This window comes from Phocoena sinus, chromosome 6 (genome assembly GCF_008692025.1).
Source record: "Phocoena sinus isolate mPhoSin1 chromosome 6, mPhoSin1.pri, whole genome shotgun sequence".
Classification (NCBI taxonomy): Eukaryota; Metazoa; Chordata; class Mammalia; order Artiodactyla; family Phocoenidae; genus Phocoena; species Phocoena sinus.
In genome coordinates, this window is record NC_045768.1 from 49,651,764 (window position 1) to 49,673,042 (window position 21,279).

At 43.3% G+C, this 21,279-nt stretch overlaps 1 protein-coding gene across 4 annotated transcripts in view; it reads right to left on the reverse strand.

Moving 5' to 3' along the window:
* MAMDC2 (MAM domain containing 2) overlaps positions 1-21,279 on the reverse strand; it is a 166,269-nt gene that overhangs the window by 57,457 nt on the left and 87,533 nt on the right. For all 4 annotated transcript variants that reach the window (XR_004350384.1, XR_004350383.1, XM_032634940.1 and 1 more), the window contains exons 6-8: positions 11,689-11,945; positions 7,801-7,894; positions 1,686-1,829 (exon numbers count right to left, since the gene is read on the reverse strand). Coding sequence is in view for 2 of the 4 variants with exons in the window: in XM_032634940.1 (XP_032490831.1) it covers positions 1,686-1,829; positions 7,801-7,894; positions 11,689-11,945 (495 nt within the window). In the remaining 2 variants the exon portion in view is untranslated. The remainder of the gene's footprint in view (positions 1-1,685; positions 1,830-7,800; positions 7,895-11,688; positions 11,946-21,279) is intronic.

Genomic DNA, 21,279 nt, shown 5'->3' on the forward strand with positions numbered 1-21,279 from the left:
AGAGACAGCAGAGATCTCTCTCTTTCTCTCTCTCTCTCCATGTGTACACACATAGGAAAGGCCATGTGAAGACACAATGAGAAGGCGCTTTGGAAAAGGCAGGAAGAGAGATCTCACCAGAAACCAACCCCAATGGTGCCTTGATTTGGGGACTTCTAGCCTCCAGAACTGTGAGAAAATAAATTTCTGTTGTTTAAGTCCGCCAGTCTATGGTATTTGTTACGGCAGCTCAAGCAGACTAACACAGGTGGCCAATACAACAGCCAGAGCAATCTTTTTTTAAACCTAAATTTAATCCCTCTCTTCTCTACTTAGACTCTTTCAATGGCTTCTCATTTCCTTTGTAGTAAAATCCCAGTTGCTTACTCTGGCCTGCCACGCCCAAGATCTTCCTCTCTACCTTCATTTTCCTTCATCCTCCTCCCCACGGTGCAGCCACTCTAATCTTCTAATTCCTGCAAGTATCCAGTTCTTTCCAAACTCAAAGCCCTCACAGATGCTGATTCCTCTGCCTGGGCTGCTCCTGCATCCACACATAAAAGCCACAAAGATAAACTCCCCACCCAAAATGTGGTTCCTTATTCTCTCTCAGAGGTCACTCTTCGTGTCTCTCAGCACACTCCACAACTGGTAATCTTGAGTCTATTTACGTATATGTTTTTTTAGGGTTTCTCTTGCCCATTGAAATGACGGTCAGCCAGCAAGGGTGGGATACATACCTGATTTGTTCGCTATTGTATCCCCCAGGGGTTAGGCTGGCCAGGGTCAGAATAGGTTTTTATTCTGTAATTCTACAAGCTAGCCAACCCCTAAGCAAAGAATACAAAATTACAAGTATGAAATTGCAAGGGCCCCGTGAAAGTGAGGGGCCCTGAAACAAGCTTCATCAGCTTTCTGGTAAGTCACCCCCGTGCCCAGTATATAAATAATTGTTGAATAAATGAATTAGACACTAACCCCTTGAGAATAAGCTCTTTCCACCAGTCTCTACTGGAGTGGGCTTCACAAGGGCTCCCTTTACCGAGATAGGTAATCCTTACATAAGGGGAGCTCAAACTGATTTCTAAGAGCTCCTTGTAGGTCCATCCAAAATTTCCCAACAGCTGTGATAGCTTTCATGCCCCACTATATATTATTTATTGCAATAAAACACACATAACATAAAATTTACCATTTTAACCATTTAAAGCGTACAATTCAGTGGCATTTAGCACTTTCACAATGCTGCACAGCCACCACTATCTACTTCCAGAATATTTTCATCACCTCAAAGGGAAACGCTATACCCATTAAACAGTCACTTCCCATCCCCCTCCCCAGCTCCTGGCAACCACTAATCTGCTTTCTGTTTCTATGGCTTTGCCTCTTCTGGATGTTTCATATAATTGGAATCTAATAGCTTTTTAAAGGTACTTCTCCATCTAAAGTGAAGAGCAAGATAATTTCCAAAGGTTTGACTATTTAATTAACTGGTAAATACTCCTGCTAGCACAGCAGCTTGAATTCCAGTTTTGAAAAATGGCCAGACACAAGGTTACCTATTGTCTTTGCTTCTTCACAGCTGCTCCCACACCCACCTCCCTTTTTCAAGCTGGTGTCCTGGTGAGAACGGCTGGCGAATGGAGATGAATACTACCCGCTCCCAACCCCCAACATGACATCCCACACAACAGACTCTGATTTACCTAAGCCTGAAGTGTGGTCTCCCGCCCGATGCATGTTTGGTTTTACTTTCACTCGGGTCCAGCCTGGACCTTCTTTGTCTTGGTAAAAGTTGCAGAGATCTTCCTCAAAATTGCAGCTTGCTTCTACGGCACTAAAAGGACGCTCTGAGCAAAGGAGAATCAAAGTTAAAGTGAGCCAAACCCAAGGATCTCGAACGACTACATTAACTGATTGACAAATATGTACACATTTGTACCAGGGGAGCTCAGAGAAGTAACACACAACAAAAATATTTTTACCCTAGTGGCATGCTGACAGGTTAGCATCAAATCCACATTTCAGCATGACAGTAAAATTGATCTTTTCCTCCCTAAAGGGATGGAAAGAAGGAGCTCTGTTCACATTCTCTACAAAAATGAAGTACCAGACTTCAAAAGAAATTTCCTTTCTTGATTAAAGACTGAAAGCATTTATTCACATACTTCTTCACAATTTAAAATTCATTAATACAAAATTAAAAAGAAAAAGTAAGGATTTTATAGAATTCTTAATTTCTTTCTGACAGATATTTCAGAAATAATATTTTCTAGAAATAGTTTTCCTTTGTTGATCAATCTCTGTGTCAGAAGCACAGCCACTGTCTATTTATAATTGACATTAGTAGTAAGATCTGATCTGCTGGAAGAGGATCATTACTCAGGATAAATCACACTGCTCAAACAGTCACACCAATTCTGTCACCCGTTCTGATACTATTTCGGCTTTTGCTGAGTTCTGGTGTCACTTACTCTGGTCTATAAACATCACCTCATCCCAGATTGCCTGGAGGAAAGGGAACATAAAAGATTTCTGCTCTTTCAAGAATGATGTGGTACTAGCAACAAGTAACTGTAAACCTTACTGTTCAGATTGCCCTCTGTGTCCAGAGGAGACGTGACTGCAGCGGTTTGGGACACATTCAGTGCAGCCAAGTGTAATCTTGTTCTGCACACTGACAGAACCTTTTAGGGCCAGAGACAGCACTGTTTTGAATAAGCGGAAAATCACTTCTAGAGAAACACTTGAGTTCTAGGTGCAGAGATGTGATGAAACAAAAAGCTGTTTAGGGACAGAGACTCAATTTGTTAATTTTCAAAGTAAGAAAACATTACAGTGGGCTGAGGAGCTGGCCTGGATAAAGGGGATGAGAGACACATGACAACCAAATGCTACAAGGGGTCCAAGATTCCATCTTGGTCCAGAAAAACAAATACCTATAGAAGACTTTATTGGCGCAATTGGTGAAATTAGTATATGGACTATAGGTTAATTGATAATATTGTATCAGTGTTAAGTTTCCTGAACTTTATAATTATTCCATAGCATGTTGGAGGATGTCTTTGGTTTTAGAAAATACCCACTGACGTATTTAGTGGTGAAAGGACATAATATCTGCAACCTACCCTTTTTTTCTTTCCTTTTTTTTTTTTTTTTTTTTTTTGGGGTACGCGGGCCTCTCACTGCTTTGGCCTCTCCCGCTGCGGAGCACAGGCTCCGGATGCGCAGGCTCAGCGGCCATGGCTCACGGGCCCAGCGCTCCGCGGCATGTGGGATCTTCCCGGACAGGGGCACGAACCCACATCCCCGGCATCGGCAGGCGGACTCTCAACCACTGCGCCACCAGGGAAGCCCTGCAACCTACTCTTAAATGGTTGATAAAACAAACGTGGCAAAATGTTAAACGTTTGTAGGCCTGGGTAGAGAGTATACGGGAGTTTTTTAACATATTCTTGCAAATTTTGTCTGAGTTTAAAATAATACTGAAGAGTTTTAAAATGCTAAATTAAAAAGAAAAGTGACTAGCACCACGTTACAAAGAGAGAACAGAAAGAAAATGCTCCTATAGCAAGTATACAAGGAGAGGACCCTGATGAGCCAGATAGGAAAGGAAGAGAATTCTCAGTGCTCTGAGACTGGTGGGTTAACCCACACACTGCTCTGTCTGACTCCGTCAGCATCATGGTGACTCTTTAAGCTGCGAAGATAAAGTCATGAAGGTATTCATTTGAAAATGAATATGACATCATACAAACAAGGATCCTTTGACATTCCCCCATGGAGATCTGAGCCCATGGGAAACCCCACTATGGTCTCCAGTCTTGGTCACCCCTCTGCCACCTGGTAATGAAAAAGCAGATGGGAATTCAGATCTACAGCTGGCCATCCAGCTCAGAAAATGGTGTGGCACTCACTCCCAAAAGCCATGCATAAAGAGAATGGAAAGTCAGTGAAATTATTCATCAGGAATACATCCTAAGGAATATACACCTGGGCATCCACAAGAGAACCATAACCCATTTCCTAGGTGTGTGGGAGGGGGTGAGAGGTGGTATTAAAACTTGAAAGTAAGCAAGCCTCTGTTGTCTCCACAGTGACAAGCTGAGTCACACAGAGAAGATTTTTCTGAGGTTGCAATTATATTATTTTGCTAAACACTTAGCCTGAGCAATGGATTTTTCTGGGGTCCTAAGAAGGTCTGATAAAAAGAAAACCTCAAAAGCATAACTAAAAGCCTAAATCTTTTTCACCCAGAATGCTTCTTCTAGCGTGAGATAGTATCTAATTACTGAAGATGAGGCCAGAGGGCCTATGTGTGACCTAAAATGAGCTCCCCGAAGATCTGGGGTGAACGAAGAGCCTTTGCTTCAGGCTTGTTTCAGAAGCATGAGTCCAGTGGCAATCACAACTGTATTTGGGGAGTGTTAATGACACACTTGAAGCACAGGGAGGAACCGGAGAAAACTCAAGTCCCTGAGCATCAGCTGATCATCCCTGCCCCATCCAAAAAGAGAAAGAAAGTCTCTCTGAGCATCACAGTGTACGATTTTGTTAATTACTTGATTTCTGACATTTGAACTTCTTAGAATCAGGAGGCTCTGAAGGTATACTACTCAGGTAGAGGGTGTTGCGGTTGGAGAAGAATGGTTAGGAGTATTTCTCATCTTTTCCTCTGCTTCATAGAGTTCATGGAGATGAACTCGGTATCAGTCCTCGGGATCTAAGAGGCTTATCAGCCCCTGTAGTGCTAGAGAGACTTTGGGCGTGGTGCTCTTTAGGCTGCTAAACTTGCACAGTAGTTCTTATTTTAGCACAAGCCAGTCCAAAAGCAAGCTGGGACAGCTCAAGGCTGGCGAGGGAAGAGAGTGAGTGGGAACTACCACCAGACTGAGGAATCATGATGGAGCAGACTGGGCCACTGATCAGGCTGTGGAGATCTCTGAGGGCCTCTGAGCTAAGGAAGACTGTCACACCTTTGGCTGTAACCTACACAACAACTGGAGCCAGGTTTCCAATTAGACAAGAGGTCTGGGCAGTGTGTTGTTGATGAATGGTCAATATTGGGACTTAGGCCCAGGTAGACATCCTTTCAGATGTATATCCATGAGTGTCAGGATCCTCCCAGACCCTGGCCTGGGTGTGGGGCGAACCCAAGCCCAGAGAGTTAGTTAGGTCTGCATATGGCACAGCCTGGAGCGCTCAGTTTGGGAGTTGGGCATTAAGGGAGGATTCCTAGAAGTGAATGGAATCAACTGTTAGGCATTCAAGGACTTACAGACTAAGAGGAGAGCTTATTCCTGTGATCTAGATTCTAGGCTAAATGTGGCGGTAGATGGGGAGTTTGTGGGTGGAAAAGGCTTGGAAAGGGAAGTGTGGTAACTCAAGTTGGGGGGATGGGGTAAGGTCTCACTGTCCTCTGGAAGCACCCTGGGGGACTATTTGGGGCGGGGGTGTTGGCGCAGTAGCAAGCCACTGGTGCTTAATACCTGCTACTCTGAGATAGGTCTCAGGTCTGGGAAACTGGATTAACTCTAAGAGCAACCAGATGGTGGGAACAAGATGCTTCATATGTTGAAATAATTCCTGTCTCAGCTTACTAGGGAGATGAGGGAAGAAACCACCAGATCCAGCTGGGAAAAGCAGAGACAACAAGTCTGAAGCTAACCAAGATAAAGAAAAAAATGTTGGCACCTGTTTCGAAACAGAAGGCCATAAACTATTTGTGAAATGCAAGAGGAAGTATGAAAACCAGAGGGTTCAGCTTCTAAGACTCAGAATCTGGCCCACAGCTGCTTAATGAAGGGCATAAAGCAGGCTTCAGCTTACACATTCATCAAAGCAGTGCCCTTTGCTGGTTCTCTTTGGTTTCAATCTGACCCCCTGTTCTCTAGGGGAATGGATGGGAATATTTTGAAAATTAAGTAAATATTAGGTCTAATGACTAAGCATTTTCTGTGTGCCATACTCTGCTAAGGCTGTCACAGACACTATTAACTCATCATTCACCCCGACACCTCTATGAAACAGATTCTTCCATCCCTGTCCCATAAAGGTGAAAACAGAGTCTCAGAGAGGTTAATTAACAAAGGTTACACAGCTTGTAAATGGCAGAGTAGGGATGTGAGTCCAAAAGGCTGGCTCTCAAGCATAACACTTTGATCATGTAATTAAACCATTTTAAAGCAAAGTTGGTATGTTGGGAAGTTCTGAAGACCAATACAGGACCTTGGTTAACTTTATATAAGAATGTGAATCCCCGGTGGTCCTTACGGAGGGAGGGTCTGGGCTGGATTTTACAGACTGAAGGGTCACCAACTCTCTTAATAAGCGGTCCTTATTTTGCTGGAATCTTTCTTTTCTTTTCACCAGTCAGTGGGAAAGAGCTCACATATATTCTATATATTTTTAAAGGGGAGAACGTTTCTAAACATTCCTTCTAAGGTGGCCTAGTAGATTCTATCATCTTCCAGCTGCCGCTTCACCCCACCTGCTACCCAGTAGAGATGCTGAATAAATACCTCTTCTCCCATATGTATAACTTGGAAATATAGAAAAAAGTTCAGTGTAAGTGCCCAGTGACTGAGAAGACGAACTTTCTGAAAGTAATCACAAAGATGTTGTAAAACTACTATTAACATCACTGAAATATTAACTGATGGAATTAGGGAGTAATCAGATTTAGAGAAGTAAAACAATTTTGCTTTCTGTGTTCTGTGAAATTTAGAGACTCTTTTAATTTTTGATTACAGCTGGATTAAAGCATTTTAATGAAAAAATATAAGTATGTAAATCCAGTCTGGTTCTATCTGTTTCACTAGTTTTTTTAAAAAAAATTAGTCAAAAATAATATTTGGTTTTAGCTAATTAGCAAATTTCTCTGTAATTTGAGGGTAACAGTTTAGCTTGAGTAGAAAACATTCTTTCTCAGTTCCCTTGCATATAGAATATATATTTGAAACCATATTAAAGACTAACTCTACCTTAAGTGAAAGTTGGACTACCAAGGCCAAGTTCAAAAATTTACTTCCCACACTCCAAAACCCAGAATGAGGGCTCCTTAATAAGTTGGATGACCACAGTGTCTCCCTGGGGCCTCTTAAGGAAACAAATTCACTAAAAGTTAAGGTCGACTGCATGTATCTGGGTTATCGTTAATATAGTGTCACCCTTCTTATTCTAAAACATTTGTTTTCTAATTCACTTTGAATCAATTTGTTTCCATAATTTCCCAGAAAGTAAAAATTTCCTCTTTTTCCCAAATACCAAGTTTATGGAAACAAAATTGGCCATGATAAAATAATGTGAGGGTTCACTTAGAGAGATTAAATTGAGTATATATTCTGAGGCCAAAAGCCATCATAGAAATGTATACCAAATACTAACATCTTTACATAGGAGGACATTTAAAAATTAGATTCATAAAAATAGTTTTTTATAAGTTTTTATAATTCTACTCAGTAGATTTTGAGAGTTTTTTCCACCTACTCAGCCACCTGTCTATGGACCCAAGATACCCTTTAAAGAGAAAGATGGAGTGGGAGTGAGTTAGCATTATTTAATTTTAATTTCTTAGTAGGTAGAGAAGATAGAAGCTTCTTAACCCATGACAATTGACCTCTGGTATCAGAAAAATTAGATTCACTCTGTGAGAGAAAAAAAGAGTAATATGCCAGAAAAATGACTATTCGGTTAAATAATTTGTAAGGATAAGAGGAAAAGGTAGGGAAATTAGAAGGAATTAAAGCAAGTCTTGACCACAGGCATCTGTTGAGAAAGGAAAATTCCAGATGTGAGGAAGAAGGAAAAGAGAATGCTTACCTGTCTGATTCTGGCAGGGAACAGGAGAGAAAGAAATATCATCCAGGGCAACATACCCTCCTTTGGGACCATTGAAGGCAACTTCAAAAATAACCTGCAGAGGAGAATGACAATATTGCTACATGTTTATATTTTCTTTTAGGCTTAAGTGCTTGTAACTATGATTTAAAATGGTGTGTCAATCCAGCCAGGTGTATAGGCATTTGGGCAGCTCCCTCCTTAACCCACAGTTTTCTTTTGGGGAGAGTGAATACTAAGCCTTAAGTTGCATTTTATTGGTGGACTCCGCCCTCCGCCCCATCCTGCCCCTTGAGTGTCAAAGTACCTATATCACTTTCTGATAGAACTACAGAATTGACAATTTGCGTTATGAACTTCAATTAAAGAAACAACAGCCTGCTTACAGAAGGCAGGCTAATTTTGCTGCTGCCCTTCACAGAGACCTAGGCCCCTCCAAGGTCCTTTCCCTTTTTCATACATAAAATTCCATGTCCAGGGCTTCCCTGGTGGCGCAGTGGTTGAGAGTCCGCCTGCCGATGCAGGGGACATGGGTTCATGCTCCGGTCCGGGAAGATCCCACATGCCGCGGAGTGGCTGGGCCCATGAGCCATGGCCACTGAGCCTGTGCGTCTGGAGCCCGTGCTCCGCCACGGGAGAGGCCACAACAGTGAGAGGCCCGCGTACCAAAAAAAAAAAAAAATCAAGTACTTAAAATTCCATGTCCATCTGGACAAAGATGCAGAGATGATTTCCTGATGCCTAAGTCAGAATCAGGCCCAGAAATCCTATGTACGGATATTAGGATTTCAGCATATCCTGGCATGCTCAAATGGTTAAAGAGAATACGGGGTTGTTAATGAGTTCAGCCCCCTTTAGTTATACTCTCTTCTCTGCCACCAACTGTAACTTTGAGGTCAGTGGACGACTTTCTGCTTGTGACCATGGGGATGAGGTGTGGTGAGCCCAGCGCTCACCTGTGTTGGGAAAACTACCCCAGTGTGCAGTCCACTCTGCTGAATTGATAACATGAGAAGATACAGTGTTGAGCAGGGCTGGAAACTCAAGTGCCTACCCGGGCCAGGCAGGTAACGTAAATGTGTGACATGGGTTTGGTCTGATGCAGCAGGGAAGGGTGTGAAATGGGGAGCAAGTCTCATCTAAAGGGGGCAGCTAGTACCCAGCTTCGTCAATTGCTGACATGTGGGAATTTAGGACTAACATGCCTGGATTTACCAAACTGTCAAGAGAACCTGGATCTCTACATTTTTATTTGAAATCTTTGGATTTTTCAATGTTAGCAATTAATTCAAAAACGAAAACAAACATGCAAAACAAAAACAAAGAAACAAACATATACCACTACAGCAGCTAGGCAAATCATCATAGGCTAGATTTGACCCATAGGCGTCTAGTCTTCAACCTCTTCTAAAGAGAATGGTGTCTTGGCAGCAGATAGACCAGAGTTCAAATCCCATTTCTGTTACTTACCAACTAGGTGACCTTGGGGACATAGCTAACCTTCTTGGGACCTCGCTTTTCTTAGTTATAAAATAGGCATTATAACACCTACCTTGTAGGACTGTAGATGCCATTAAATGAGATGCTGTATATACAGATCCTAGCATGGAGTCAGGTGCATAATGAGCTCTGAACTAAATCCATGCCTTTTCCTCCTGGGTGACACCCCCTCCTGAACTCACATTCATGTTTGAGGCTAGTTAGCCACTAAGTAACTCCAGCTTGTCCTCCACTCTAGGTCTCAATTTCTTAATTTTTAAAAAAAGAGTTTGGACAAGACGGTCCCTTTCGGCTTAATGACTATGGTCCTTAGACACCTGGCCTCTGCAAAATCTAAGAGGGGCCCTGGAAGCTCGTCTCTGGCAATACAGGAAGGGCTGAGAACCAAGGAAACAGATGTGGACGAATGAGGAGGGGCTAATTAAGTTTACAGACTCAACACAGGTCTGTGACATCTCGTTTTCAAGGTGCCAGCTGATAAAGCCAACGACAGAATGTGATCTTACTGAACAGTAAGGGAGAATAAGAATATTTCTGATCATAATTGGCAAATCACAGCCTCTGTGCCATTATGTTCTCTCTTGTTCAGAATGAGGGTCTCAAATGTTTTTTTTTTCCTTTTAAAAATTCACTTGAGAATATGGGGACCTTAAATTCTCTGATTTCCACAGGATAAATTTCTTTGCCCCCGCAATTACCAAGAGCAAATAATCCCGGCGTAATGAGTCCCGACTGCTAGGGCAAAATCACACACGTGTGACCCAAAAGGATAGGTATTGAAGTTTAGTGGTGAACTTAAGCAGTAAACAGACACTGTAACTTTTCAAGCATTGATTAAAAAGAAAATTCAGCAAAGTCTCACTCATCTAAACGTTGCCCCGGGAGTTTACGGTTGGATGAAAGGAATTTGCAAAGACGACGCCTTCACTGTGCGTGTGACTCATTTGACTTTAACAGAAGGAAAATTTTCTGAAGCAGTATGTGTATTTCTTTTCCTCCTTGTAACCCAAACTCACAGAAAATTTTCCACTGGGCTGCAAGAGCCAGTCAAGCCCTGGTTAGACTTTGGGATAGGAAATAGCACACATACTGCCACAGGCCCCTCTCCGGGGCTGTCTGGGGGAAGGAGAAGGATGGGAAGGGGAGTGGCAGGCACTGGACAGGACACATCAGAAACTGAGACTCAAGCCCAACACTCACTGAAGCTCCACATCAGGTGAGCAGATGGCACCACTGAAAAGCATCCAGAGGATAATCTGCTTCTTTTGTACTCTAAACGGAACTAGGGAAGATATTGCAAAAGCGCAAAGCGAAAGCAGGAGACGTTAAAACCTGTGGGAACTAAGACTCTGCTTAGAGCTCCAGATCTGCAACCACAATGTTGCACCCACTGACTCTAGAGGTCCTAGGGGTCCCCGGACAGAGCTGGCCCTCTTGCTTCAAATTTAGGTCAGATTTAACGCAGGAATTTTTCTCAGTGCCCTGGCACGCACCAGCAGTGTGACCCAGAACAAAACGTCAGACTTCTCGCACTCTCCATCTCCTCCTCTTTCATCTGCAATATGGGGATAATTTTATCTACTTTGTTGGATGGTCATCAGTACTGGACCATCCAACAGGCACATACATAGATATGTATTAATATATGTGCTTTGAAAACAGGTCTGCGGGTCTGCATGGATAAACACCAAAATGTTAGTAGCTCTTATCTTTGCAGGGTGTTTTCGTTTGATTTGCCTCTCTGAATTTTCTAATTCTTCTGCACTGGACATTTACCACTCATGTAGCTATAAAGATTTTTAAACCATAAAAAGTTAAAAAACTTTACAGGCCCCCAAGGCTTGTTTCAAATTAGGGCCACAATCATAAGTTTATTTCTGACTTTTATGACATTATTTATACTGTAAAGGAGAAAAGAAGAAAGTAAGTCTTTTTTTTTTTTTTTTAATTTAGAGAGAGTATTCCCTCAAGTAAGGGAAACCTTCAGTTGCTGTCAGGAATGGAAGTTCAAGGGGGGGAGTTTCACATAGAAGGCGTTTCACTGATCTCCTCTTCTGAACTCACGTGAGCACAGTGCAAGGTTCAGAGGGAGCATGTGCTCAAGAAATCTAGTGAGTTGACTGGCTTTCCCACAGTTGTCCTTACTAAAGAATACTCTGTCTAGAAAATGAAGTGATAAAGGAAGAAGGTAGAGGGAATAAAGAGGGAGAAAAGTGGAGAAGGCCAAGGAAGGGAAAAGGAAGATTAAGACTGAGACACAGCGGAAAAGAAAGAATGAGTGTGAGACTATAGTATCTCTCGAATTCCACGCCTGGGTGTGGGTGGCATCCCAGTAGAGCGGTCAGGCCAGGGCACACCTGGCACACCTACCTCCATGGGGTACGGGGCGCTGAACTCCACCTCAGCGAGGTTCCAGTCAGCATTCCCTGGATAGCCCATTTTCCAGATCTCCTCATACAGGCCAGCCACATCCCTCGTATACACGGAGAAGATGCTGTCATTCCCCTGCTGGAGTTGGTAATAAAACAACAAGCAGCCAGACATGGGGGCCGTGGTCACCGGGGAGATGAGCTGTGCCACCTCCTGGTAATGCGTGACGTAAACCGAGTCCACATACATGTAGTGGCCTGAAATCACACAGAGAAAACAGCCTAAGACAGGCGGGCGGAGTCTCAGACACAACTACATGATCTGGGATGTACTTCAAAATAATCCAGTGGGAGTGGACGAGAGGAAGCGAATGAGTTATTAAGGAAAGAAGTTTGGCCACGGGTTGATGAATGTTGCAGCTTGGAGATAAGTAGTGGAGTTCACTGTGCTCTGCTTAATACTAGATAAGCACCATTCTTTTTCTTCCCCTTAATTTTGATTGAAGTAAAACATACATATAGAAACGTCGATGTGTCATCTGTAAAGTGTTTGAATTTTTACAAGCTGAACACAGCTGTGAAAAAAAAAAGCAGGACATTATCCCAGAAGTCCCCCTCCAACAAGCCTTCTTTGAGTTGGATGGTTTCTAAGAGCATACCAAACATACCATCCGTTCTTAAAATCGCAGTGACCCTCCTGTACCTCTTTCCCATGTACACAAAATGTCGCTGTGTGTTCTTTGAGTGAAACTGATATGAATTCAAACTAGATGACAATTTGTACCTCTTTAATAGAATATGTAGGTCAGTCAACACTGTTGACAGGGTTAGGATTGGGGAAGTTGAACTTGGGACCCCACTCGTGGCAAGGCTTTGGTGGGCTCCGGACCCAAAGGCTGACTGCATTAGAGGCATTTTGGTGAAAGAGAGAAACTGTGAGGCAGAATGGGGAGAGCTTGGATTGGACATTAAGAGAACTGACTTTGAATGCTGCTCTATACCTTAGCATCCCTGGGACTTTGAGTAAGTCACTCAATATCTCTGGGCTTCAATTTGTGATCTCTAGAATAAGAATCAAATATTTCTCTCATATGGTTGATCTGAGTATTAAATGAGATTATGTATGTGAAGTGGTTAGCATGTGCCTGGCACACTGTAATTGCCTAACATGATTATAATGAAGTAAAGCAATGCCATTAATGTTTTTAGTACCATGCTTTCCCCAGTATGGTACTATTATTACCAGCAATGTTGTCTAAATTTATTTGAGCTGCAGTGACAGAGGAGTAATAGCAATGTAGCTTTGATAGAACAGCCTTTCTATTTACAAGCTCAGAACAATTACAGCTTAATGTCTTTGCTTTTATTACCTGGTGACAGGTTTATAATCATACCTTTTATCCTCAGCAAAATAGCAGTAAGGATATTAGGAAGAATATATGCATTCACACACTGGAGACTTACTTTGCATCTAGCACACTGCCTAGTATGTGGTAGGCCCTCAACAAATGGTGATTCAAAACACATACATGGTCTCAGAAAGATCCTCACTGCAACATGGCAGAGGGGAAAGGTGGATAAATTAAAACTCATTTTCTCCCGGTAGCAAATTGTTCAACCCCTCTGAAAAATCTCCCTTGCTTAAATAGAATTGTCTGATCATCTTGCCAAGCCATGCAACTGTGAATAAACAGAAATCACAAACTCAGATAATCAGAGCAGCCAGCCAGATCAAGTATATGATTGAAGTGGAGTGGGTCAGGGAGAAAATAGAGTGATGGATTAGCTGCCAACATTGGAAATCACATTTTACCAGCAACGAGAAGCAGAAATTAGGCTTCTCTGAAAAAATCAGAAAATCTGATCGTGCTGGGTCCATATTCTCGGGCTGCAACAACCAGCTGGTGGTAAGGGGCGCCAGCCTCGTGCATGGACCTGTGTTCTTCCCTGAGAGCCCATCCCTCTACTTCCAGCTGATGCCCTGACATCCAGCCAGGTGCTGCAAGCTTTTCCCATTGAAACTCAAAATCCAGATTTTTCTGGCAAATCCATTCATTTAAAAATGATACCTCTATTAGTTTGCTAGGGTTACCATAACAGAGCACCACAAACTGAGTGGCTGAAACTAAAGAGACTTGTTGTTCCACACTTCAGGAGGCTAGAAGTCCAAGGTCAATGTACGAGAAAAATTAGTTCCCTCTGATGACTGTGAGGGAGACCCTATTCTATGCCTCTCTCTCTCCTAGCTTCTTTGGCATTGGCACTCGTTGACACTGACGGATTGATCTCTGCCTTCATGTTCATATAGTATTCTCCTTTCTGTGCATGTATCTTTCTGTGTCCAAATTTCCCCTTTTTATAAAGACACCAGTCATATTGGACTTGGGGCCCACCCTACTTTAGTATGACCTCATCTTAACCAATTACATCTGTAATGACCACATTTCCAAATAGGTCACATTCTGAATTTCTGTGGGTTAGGACTTCAACATATGAATTTTGAGGAAATATAATTCAACCCATAACACCTCCCACCATAATTTTTTAAATTTTGTGTGTGCCAAATAAACATATCTGCAAGACTGGAAACAGCTGATGGGCTCCCAATTGGCCACCCCTGGGGAGGGATTTTAAAGGAAGAATCAGAATGTCAGACCGAGCAGAATCCAAGAACCTCTGATAAGGAAGCAGGGCCATGAGCCCCCCTCCTAAGCTCGGGTGTCCTCTAAAGCACTGCTGGTGGCCAGGTAGCTCCGACTAATGCAGAATGGGTGTGACCAGCTAGCCCTGTAACACGCCTTTGCTCACTGAGAACGCACGTGAGTGTCAAAGGCAGAGAGGAGGTTTTTATGCTCTTTGTAATTTGTCTAACTGGTGAAACAATCTCTTTCCAAGATACCCAGCCAGGGAGAAAGGGTAGAGGAGCTGTCATACTTTGTTTCCTTGGTACCTCATTGCGGGGCCATGCTGGCGGGCTCCTGACATACTCTCCATTCAGTGTCCAGCTGCTTCACCTTTGGATCCACAACAGCAATGTGTGCCAAGGCCATGCCACATCGGGTGTCCTCAGCTGATGACCAAGCAGAGCAAGGGTACCAGGGCAAGGCCATTCTGCCTGACAGGGGCTCTTCAGCAACTCCCCATCGGCCTGGCCCCCCTCTTTCACAGGTGTTAGCCTTCCATCCTGTGCTGAAGGCTCTCCCCACCCAGGCCGCGTTAGGACTTTTATTGGGGCCCTAGGCACTTTTGCTGCGTTGGACCCCTTTCTCCACAAAATATACACAAATTATATTTTATAACTGCATTCATATAAAGATGAATATGATCTAAGCCGGACCTATTATAATATTTGTTATTATGACATTCATTTTTTCCCTCTGATTTTAAAATAAATCAAATTAAAACATGCTCATGGATTCCTAAAAATGTTAGGTCTCCTAGGCACTGGGACTTCTATGCCTAATGGACACATGGTCCTGGCCCCCAGCTGCTCCAGCTCTCTCCCCACTTATGCTTCCCAGCCATTTCCCCCAATAAGTCTCTTTCCACCTAATCCCAGCTTAGTGACTGCTTCTCGGAGGACCCAAACTGCCACAGCCATGAAGCAGGAAATCAGTCTACCCGGGGTGACGCGCACCTCCAAAGGCTCCACGAGACTCTCAGTAAATCTAGGAGACCTCACAAATCCACTAGAAATTATTCATTCTACTTCCGGAGTGCACGATAACTGTGTTTAGGGGCAATGTCTCACACTCTAACCCATTATGAATGTATCTTCCTCACAGTTCACAGATATCTGACAGTGTTCTTTAAAGGCTACTTACTCACCTCCTGGGTGGACAATAGTTTAACCCCTGAATTTGCAGTTAAGTGCCTTGTGCATAGGCCAAGTGAGCCACAATCCGATTCCTGATGCAAAAAAACAGCAAACACAATGTGACCTGCTCAAAGTGAGTCAGAGAGCCTGCTGGGAATCAGACCAGGACTGCTGACACCAAGTCCCATATGGAACCACTAGACTAGACCACATTCTGTTGCCCCTCCCTTTCCTCTCCATCATTCCTTTGTTGCCAAGTTGGGTATTATTTACTAAGACTGTTTTTCACTGGGAAATAAAAGGTAGCTCATCAGAAGTTTATCATCTCAGTTGAAAGGGTGGGGGTGATTCAGAAATCACCAGGTGTCTACCCCAGGGGGCTGGGCCAGAGAAATGACCACCAGCCCAGGCTGAGTGTGTGGCATCGGGTACAATCTGCCACTGGTTGGGGGGTGTGTGCAGGCACTGTTTTGTGTACCCTTCCAAGGGGAATGAAAAAGGTAGCCTGGAGTCCTCGGGAAATTATGTCTAGTGTCTGATATTATGAGAATTTTCCTGCCCAGCTCAATGAGGCCAACCCTGCTATCTGGTCCAGGGTTCTAGAGGCAGCAGAATCTCTAGAAGAAGCAACTTTTATCAGATCCTTTAAGTCTGAGTAGATGAAACTAGGTATAGATAGATCTTAGGTGGAAAGGATCCTATAATCAACCAAATCACTGGGGATCCTGTTGAAAGATCAAAACTCTCGGTGATGCCAGCCAAAGCTCAGTCTCCTCTGGCATAATGCCTGCGATAACGGCACATGTACACTCGCTTCTGAAGAGGACTTTCTTCCTTTCTTACAGCAGTCCTCTGTACTACCTCAACTGTTGTTGTGGAACCGGTGGCCCACTGGTAGTCAGCCATTTTCCCTTGACTTAGGAAAAGAACTTTGAGGGCAGCTCCTGAACTTTTATTTTCAAACAGTCTGGCTAACCAGCATTCCACAGAGATTGCCCTTGGCTTGGTTGTGATGCCAATGGCGTCCTCTGACTCATCTATGATTTGGTCCCGTTGGCCACATTTGTGCTCCAGTTGCAACGTCTGCATCTGTGTCGTGGTTGTCTGGACAAGCTGTCTCCCAGGTAAGGGAGAAAACTTGAAGGAACGTATGCCAGCTGGTCTGCTGCCATCGTGAGGAGACAGCACCCAAAGACAGAAAGTTATCATGCCCGCTCTCCAGTCTATGGATCTGAGAGTCATCTGCTGAACCTTTAGTTCTAAGGGTTTGGGTAAGTTTTACTATAATAGAGTCTGACTCTATAGTAGAGTCAGATTGAATGGAACTTCTTCTAGTTTCTGCTAAGACCTCAGTGCCAAGAACGATGGGGGACAAGTCCCTCTACTTTCTACAGAGTGGTGCTAGACCATCCCTGTTGGATGTGCTACCTTGTGGCAGACCTGGAATCTAAGCCAGCTCTACCAGAGTAGCCCATCTCTCCACCAACCCTGCCAGCCTGTATATATGAGAAAGCCAAGGAGGGATCAGAGAGACTGGAGACAGAGTTTCTTTGAAGAGAGTTGTCACAGAGCTGACCTGCCATGTGTTTCTTTTTGACCCCCCAAGGGAACGGGAGGAGATTGCTTCCCCTTTCTTACCTTGATCCAAGGGAGGGGGCTTCAGGGAACCACTTATAGAGAGGATGGGGGAGGGAAACTACCATCTAATTTCATCCCCACCCGTGCCTGCAAGTTCCTGGGTTCTGTGACTGCCTTGGGCCTTGAGAGGAGGGTGGCAGAGTTAATGGGAGAATTTGATCAGTGGTAACTGGAGTTTGTGGGGTACAGAGGATGGGGCCTAACTCTTGGCTGCATGCAGCTAGAGGTTGTAGGGGCCTGTGAGGGCAGAATGGAGAGAAAGGATTTTTGTTGCCAGGGAGCTGTACTTCCAGGGGTTGATGGGGCAAGGATTTGAGTTTTCCCTAAGCCTAAGTGGGCAACTCAGAAGGTAGCTGGGCTAGAGCGCCTTAAACAACTCTTCTCAAAGGGACTGCATGCAGGGTGTTAACCCCAACAGAAAGGGGCTAGTGATGTTAAAAAAGAAAGGGGCTGGTGATGTTAAAAAAGAAAGGGGCTGGTGTGGTGTACCTAGTGACAGGCACTAAGGGGGATTCATAGATGGCCAGTCAGAGAGTGCATCATTTTTGTCATTGGCTGTGAGAGAAATGGCCAGCGTCTGGCCACCTGCAGTGTGAAGAGCATCGACCCCAGATTAAACAGCACTGGTCACATACAACCTTTTGTCGCCTTCCCTTCCATTTCTGTTCCACCCACATCCCACTTTTCCCAACCCTGGAGGAACTAGAAGCAGCAATGTGAGTGGGGAAAGAGGAAGAAAAGAGCAAAGGGAAGAAGTATGAGGAAATAAAGCCCAATCCCTTCTCTGATGCTGCTCTGTGGTCTGGTCTGGGGGAAAATTTGAACTGGATGAGAAATTGGAGTTTTGACTTGACTGAACTTAATCCTTAAAAATGAAGCTATTTGTTAATACTTGAAAGTGCCTGGAAAGCCATGGTAAAGTCACCCAGGGACAGAGAAAGGAGATCCAGCAGAGCTTGCACAAAGGCAATGGTAAGAAAATTAATAAAGCTGCTCCCCTACTGGGTGCTTATGCAATGAACCAAATGGATCAATGCAGAGAGAGAATGAACAGGTGCTGTTAAGATGATGCTTGAACTCAATCCAAACTGAAATGGGAAAAGAATGTCATGAGTTATGGAAAGATGATCCATCCATCTCATGGTCTTTGATGGAATAAAACAGTTCTGACCTTATTTTACATTTTGAAACTTTGTTCAGCTCCTTCTACGATGGCACCATATGCAGACCTGATTTTTAAAATCTCATCAAAGAAACAGATTTCCATCATTATCTTTCCAGCAATTATCTTCTTTTTGCTAAGGCAGGTAGGAGAGAGTAATGATCTGAGCTGTCAGTAGGTTAGCCCCTGAAGGATTTTGTTTCACTTCATAAAATATTAACAAAGGAAAAAAAATCCATATGTGATGAATCCAAACTGAGTAAGAAAAAGCAACATAATATCCCATCCCCTTCAGTATTCCACCACAATCTTACTGCAGTAGTCATTTCCACCATAAGACAGGAATTTGGAGACATGGTGCTCATTTGAAAAATCTGACTCACTGTTTGGGGCTGTTAAAAACACACAGCCAAATGAAGGAAAACTTATAACCACATAATATTTTTCAGATATTACATTCACTGTTCCCTTTTCTATAACACAGAAGCCAGAGCCTCTGGGGAAGACTTCCTTCGGCAGCTCTGCAGCTCTGAAGTTTCTGAGCAGGCACATAGCTGCCCTCACCCCTGCTGTTTGTTTCTCCAGTTTTCATCTGAAAGCAAAAGCGTAAGCTGCTTCCAGGAAACAAATGAACAGGAGATGAGTTTATATAGAGGCAAATCTGCTGCTGCGGGCAGACATCTGAACCATTTAATCTTTCCTTTGCCACCAAAATTGATGGAGCTCAGGGAAAATCAATATACCTGGTAGAAGGTAAATGTAATAAGAAGGCAACCTCTCTCTTGTTTAGCGCATTGGAGGTTTTTTTCTCCCCAAGAGTGATCTCGGTCAAACCTTTGAGTCATATGAGCACAGAGCTTTTCAAGTAAAACATTTTAGAATTTTTAGAACCCATCTTTTTTAGCCCCGTCCTATGCAGCGGGGAAGTCTTAACATAGGAGTCTACATGGGAGGAGTATGAATGAGTGCGTGTGTGTGTGTGTGTGTGTGTGTGTGTGTGTGTGTGTGTGTGTGTATTGGGTGGGAATGAGAAGGCTCTTTGGCTACTGATTGGGCAAAACCTCACTCCAAAAGTTGAAGAGAAGTCGAAGTGAAATAGCAGAGAAGAGCTGGAAGAAGTGAGTGGAAGGTAAGTATTCAAGATTCCTGCTGATCATAAGCAGAAACATAACCTAGGATCTAGGGCCTACTCTGCCACCATCTTCCATAATGGCATTCTCAAATACTCCCCAGACATCAAAGAAACCATTCACTCTCATGCCTGTACAACTCTGCATATGCTAAACTTATCTTCTCCTTATCCATCAGGCCAAATTCCAGTTCTGACATGACTTCCTGTAGAAAGCCTCCCCTGAACCCCAAAACCAAGGTAGTCTTTCACTTCTCTGTGATCCCATATCATTTATTTCATACCTCTATTGATAATACATCACTATGCATGTTTACATAGCATTTCAGTATTTGAACATTTTGAGAAATGTCATAATATACATTAACACAGAACTATATTAAAGGCACTGAGAAGTCCTGAAATAAATCTGTTTAGCTTTCTTTAGCTCTGGGTTTCCACAGTTTATTTGATCACATATATAGCCCTTCTTCTCTCATATAAAGATTTTTATACTCAAGTACTGGTATTCTAGGGAATAGCACTTTGGAAGAATTGGTTCCTGTGATCTCTTTGAGGTCAGTGACAGTTTTTGTTTCACCAGGATATGCAAGAATACCTGACCTATTAAGAGTGCTTATTATGTGTTTGTTGAATGAATGAATGAATGAGTGATCAATGAAGAAGCGTCATTCTGATGTTCAGGCTCTGACTAGGATGACTGTAATCAGATGCTTTGCTGGAAGGGAGATAAAAGTCTTCCTGGATTCCTTCCCTTCAGGCTCAGGATCAACGACTTCTTTAGGCCTTGGTATTGATGTCAGGGGACTAAACAATGCTAGAAGGCAAAGCTGCCTGCCTTTGGCAGGTGTTTTAGAATAGCCAAGGAAGAAGAGAAAAGATGAAGAGGAGGAGGTGGGATGGAGAGAGGGAGGGGAGAGGAGAGAGGCGAGTGCCTACAGCAGGGGTGATATACCTTACTACCAAGTCTTTGTGCTCCTCAGGGATGACCATGTCATCATGCCTATCTCTTGATATAGATATTAGAAAATCTCCTGGTCCAGATATTAGAAAGGCCAGGTCCTCTTTTTCCCATTCCTTAGTCCCTTTAGTCCCCCTTTTTCTTTTTTTCTAATGTCAAATGCAATGTATTTATATGTACTCAGGAGGAACCCAAAGCACTCTTGTTTTTTTTTAAATAGATCTCTATTGGAGGATAATTGCTTCACAATACTTTGTTAGTTTCTCTTGCACAACAAAGCGAATCAGCCACATGCATACATATGTCCACATATCTCCTCCCTCTTGAGCCCCACTCCCATTCTCCCTATCCCACCCCTTTAGGTCATCACAAAGCACCGAGCCGATCTCCCTGTGCCATGCTGCTGCTTCCCACCAGCCAACTATTTTCCATTTGGTAGTGTATATATGTCAATGCTACTCTTACTTTGCCCCAGCTTCGCCCTCCCACCCCATGTCCTCAAGTCCATTTTCTATGTCTACCTCTTTATTCCTGCCCTGCAACTAGGTTCATTAGCACCATTTTTTTTTTTTTTTAGATTCCATGTACGTGCATTAGCATATGGTATTTATTTTTTCTCTTTCTGACTTACTTCACTCTGTATGACAGACTCTAGGTCCATCCACCTCACTACAGATAACTCAATTTCATTTCTTTTTATGGCTGAGTAATATTCCATTGTATATATGTGCCACATCTTCTTTATCCATTCATCTGTCGATGGACATTTAGATTGATTCCATGTCCTGGCTATTGTAAACAGAGCTACAATGAACATTGTGGTACATGTCTCTTTGAATTATGGTTTTCTCAGGGTATATGCCCAGTAGTGGGATTGCTGGGTCG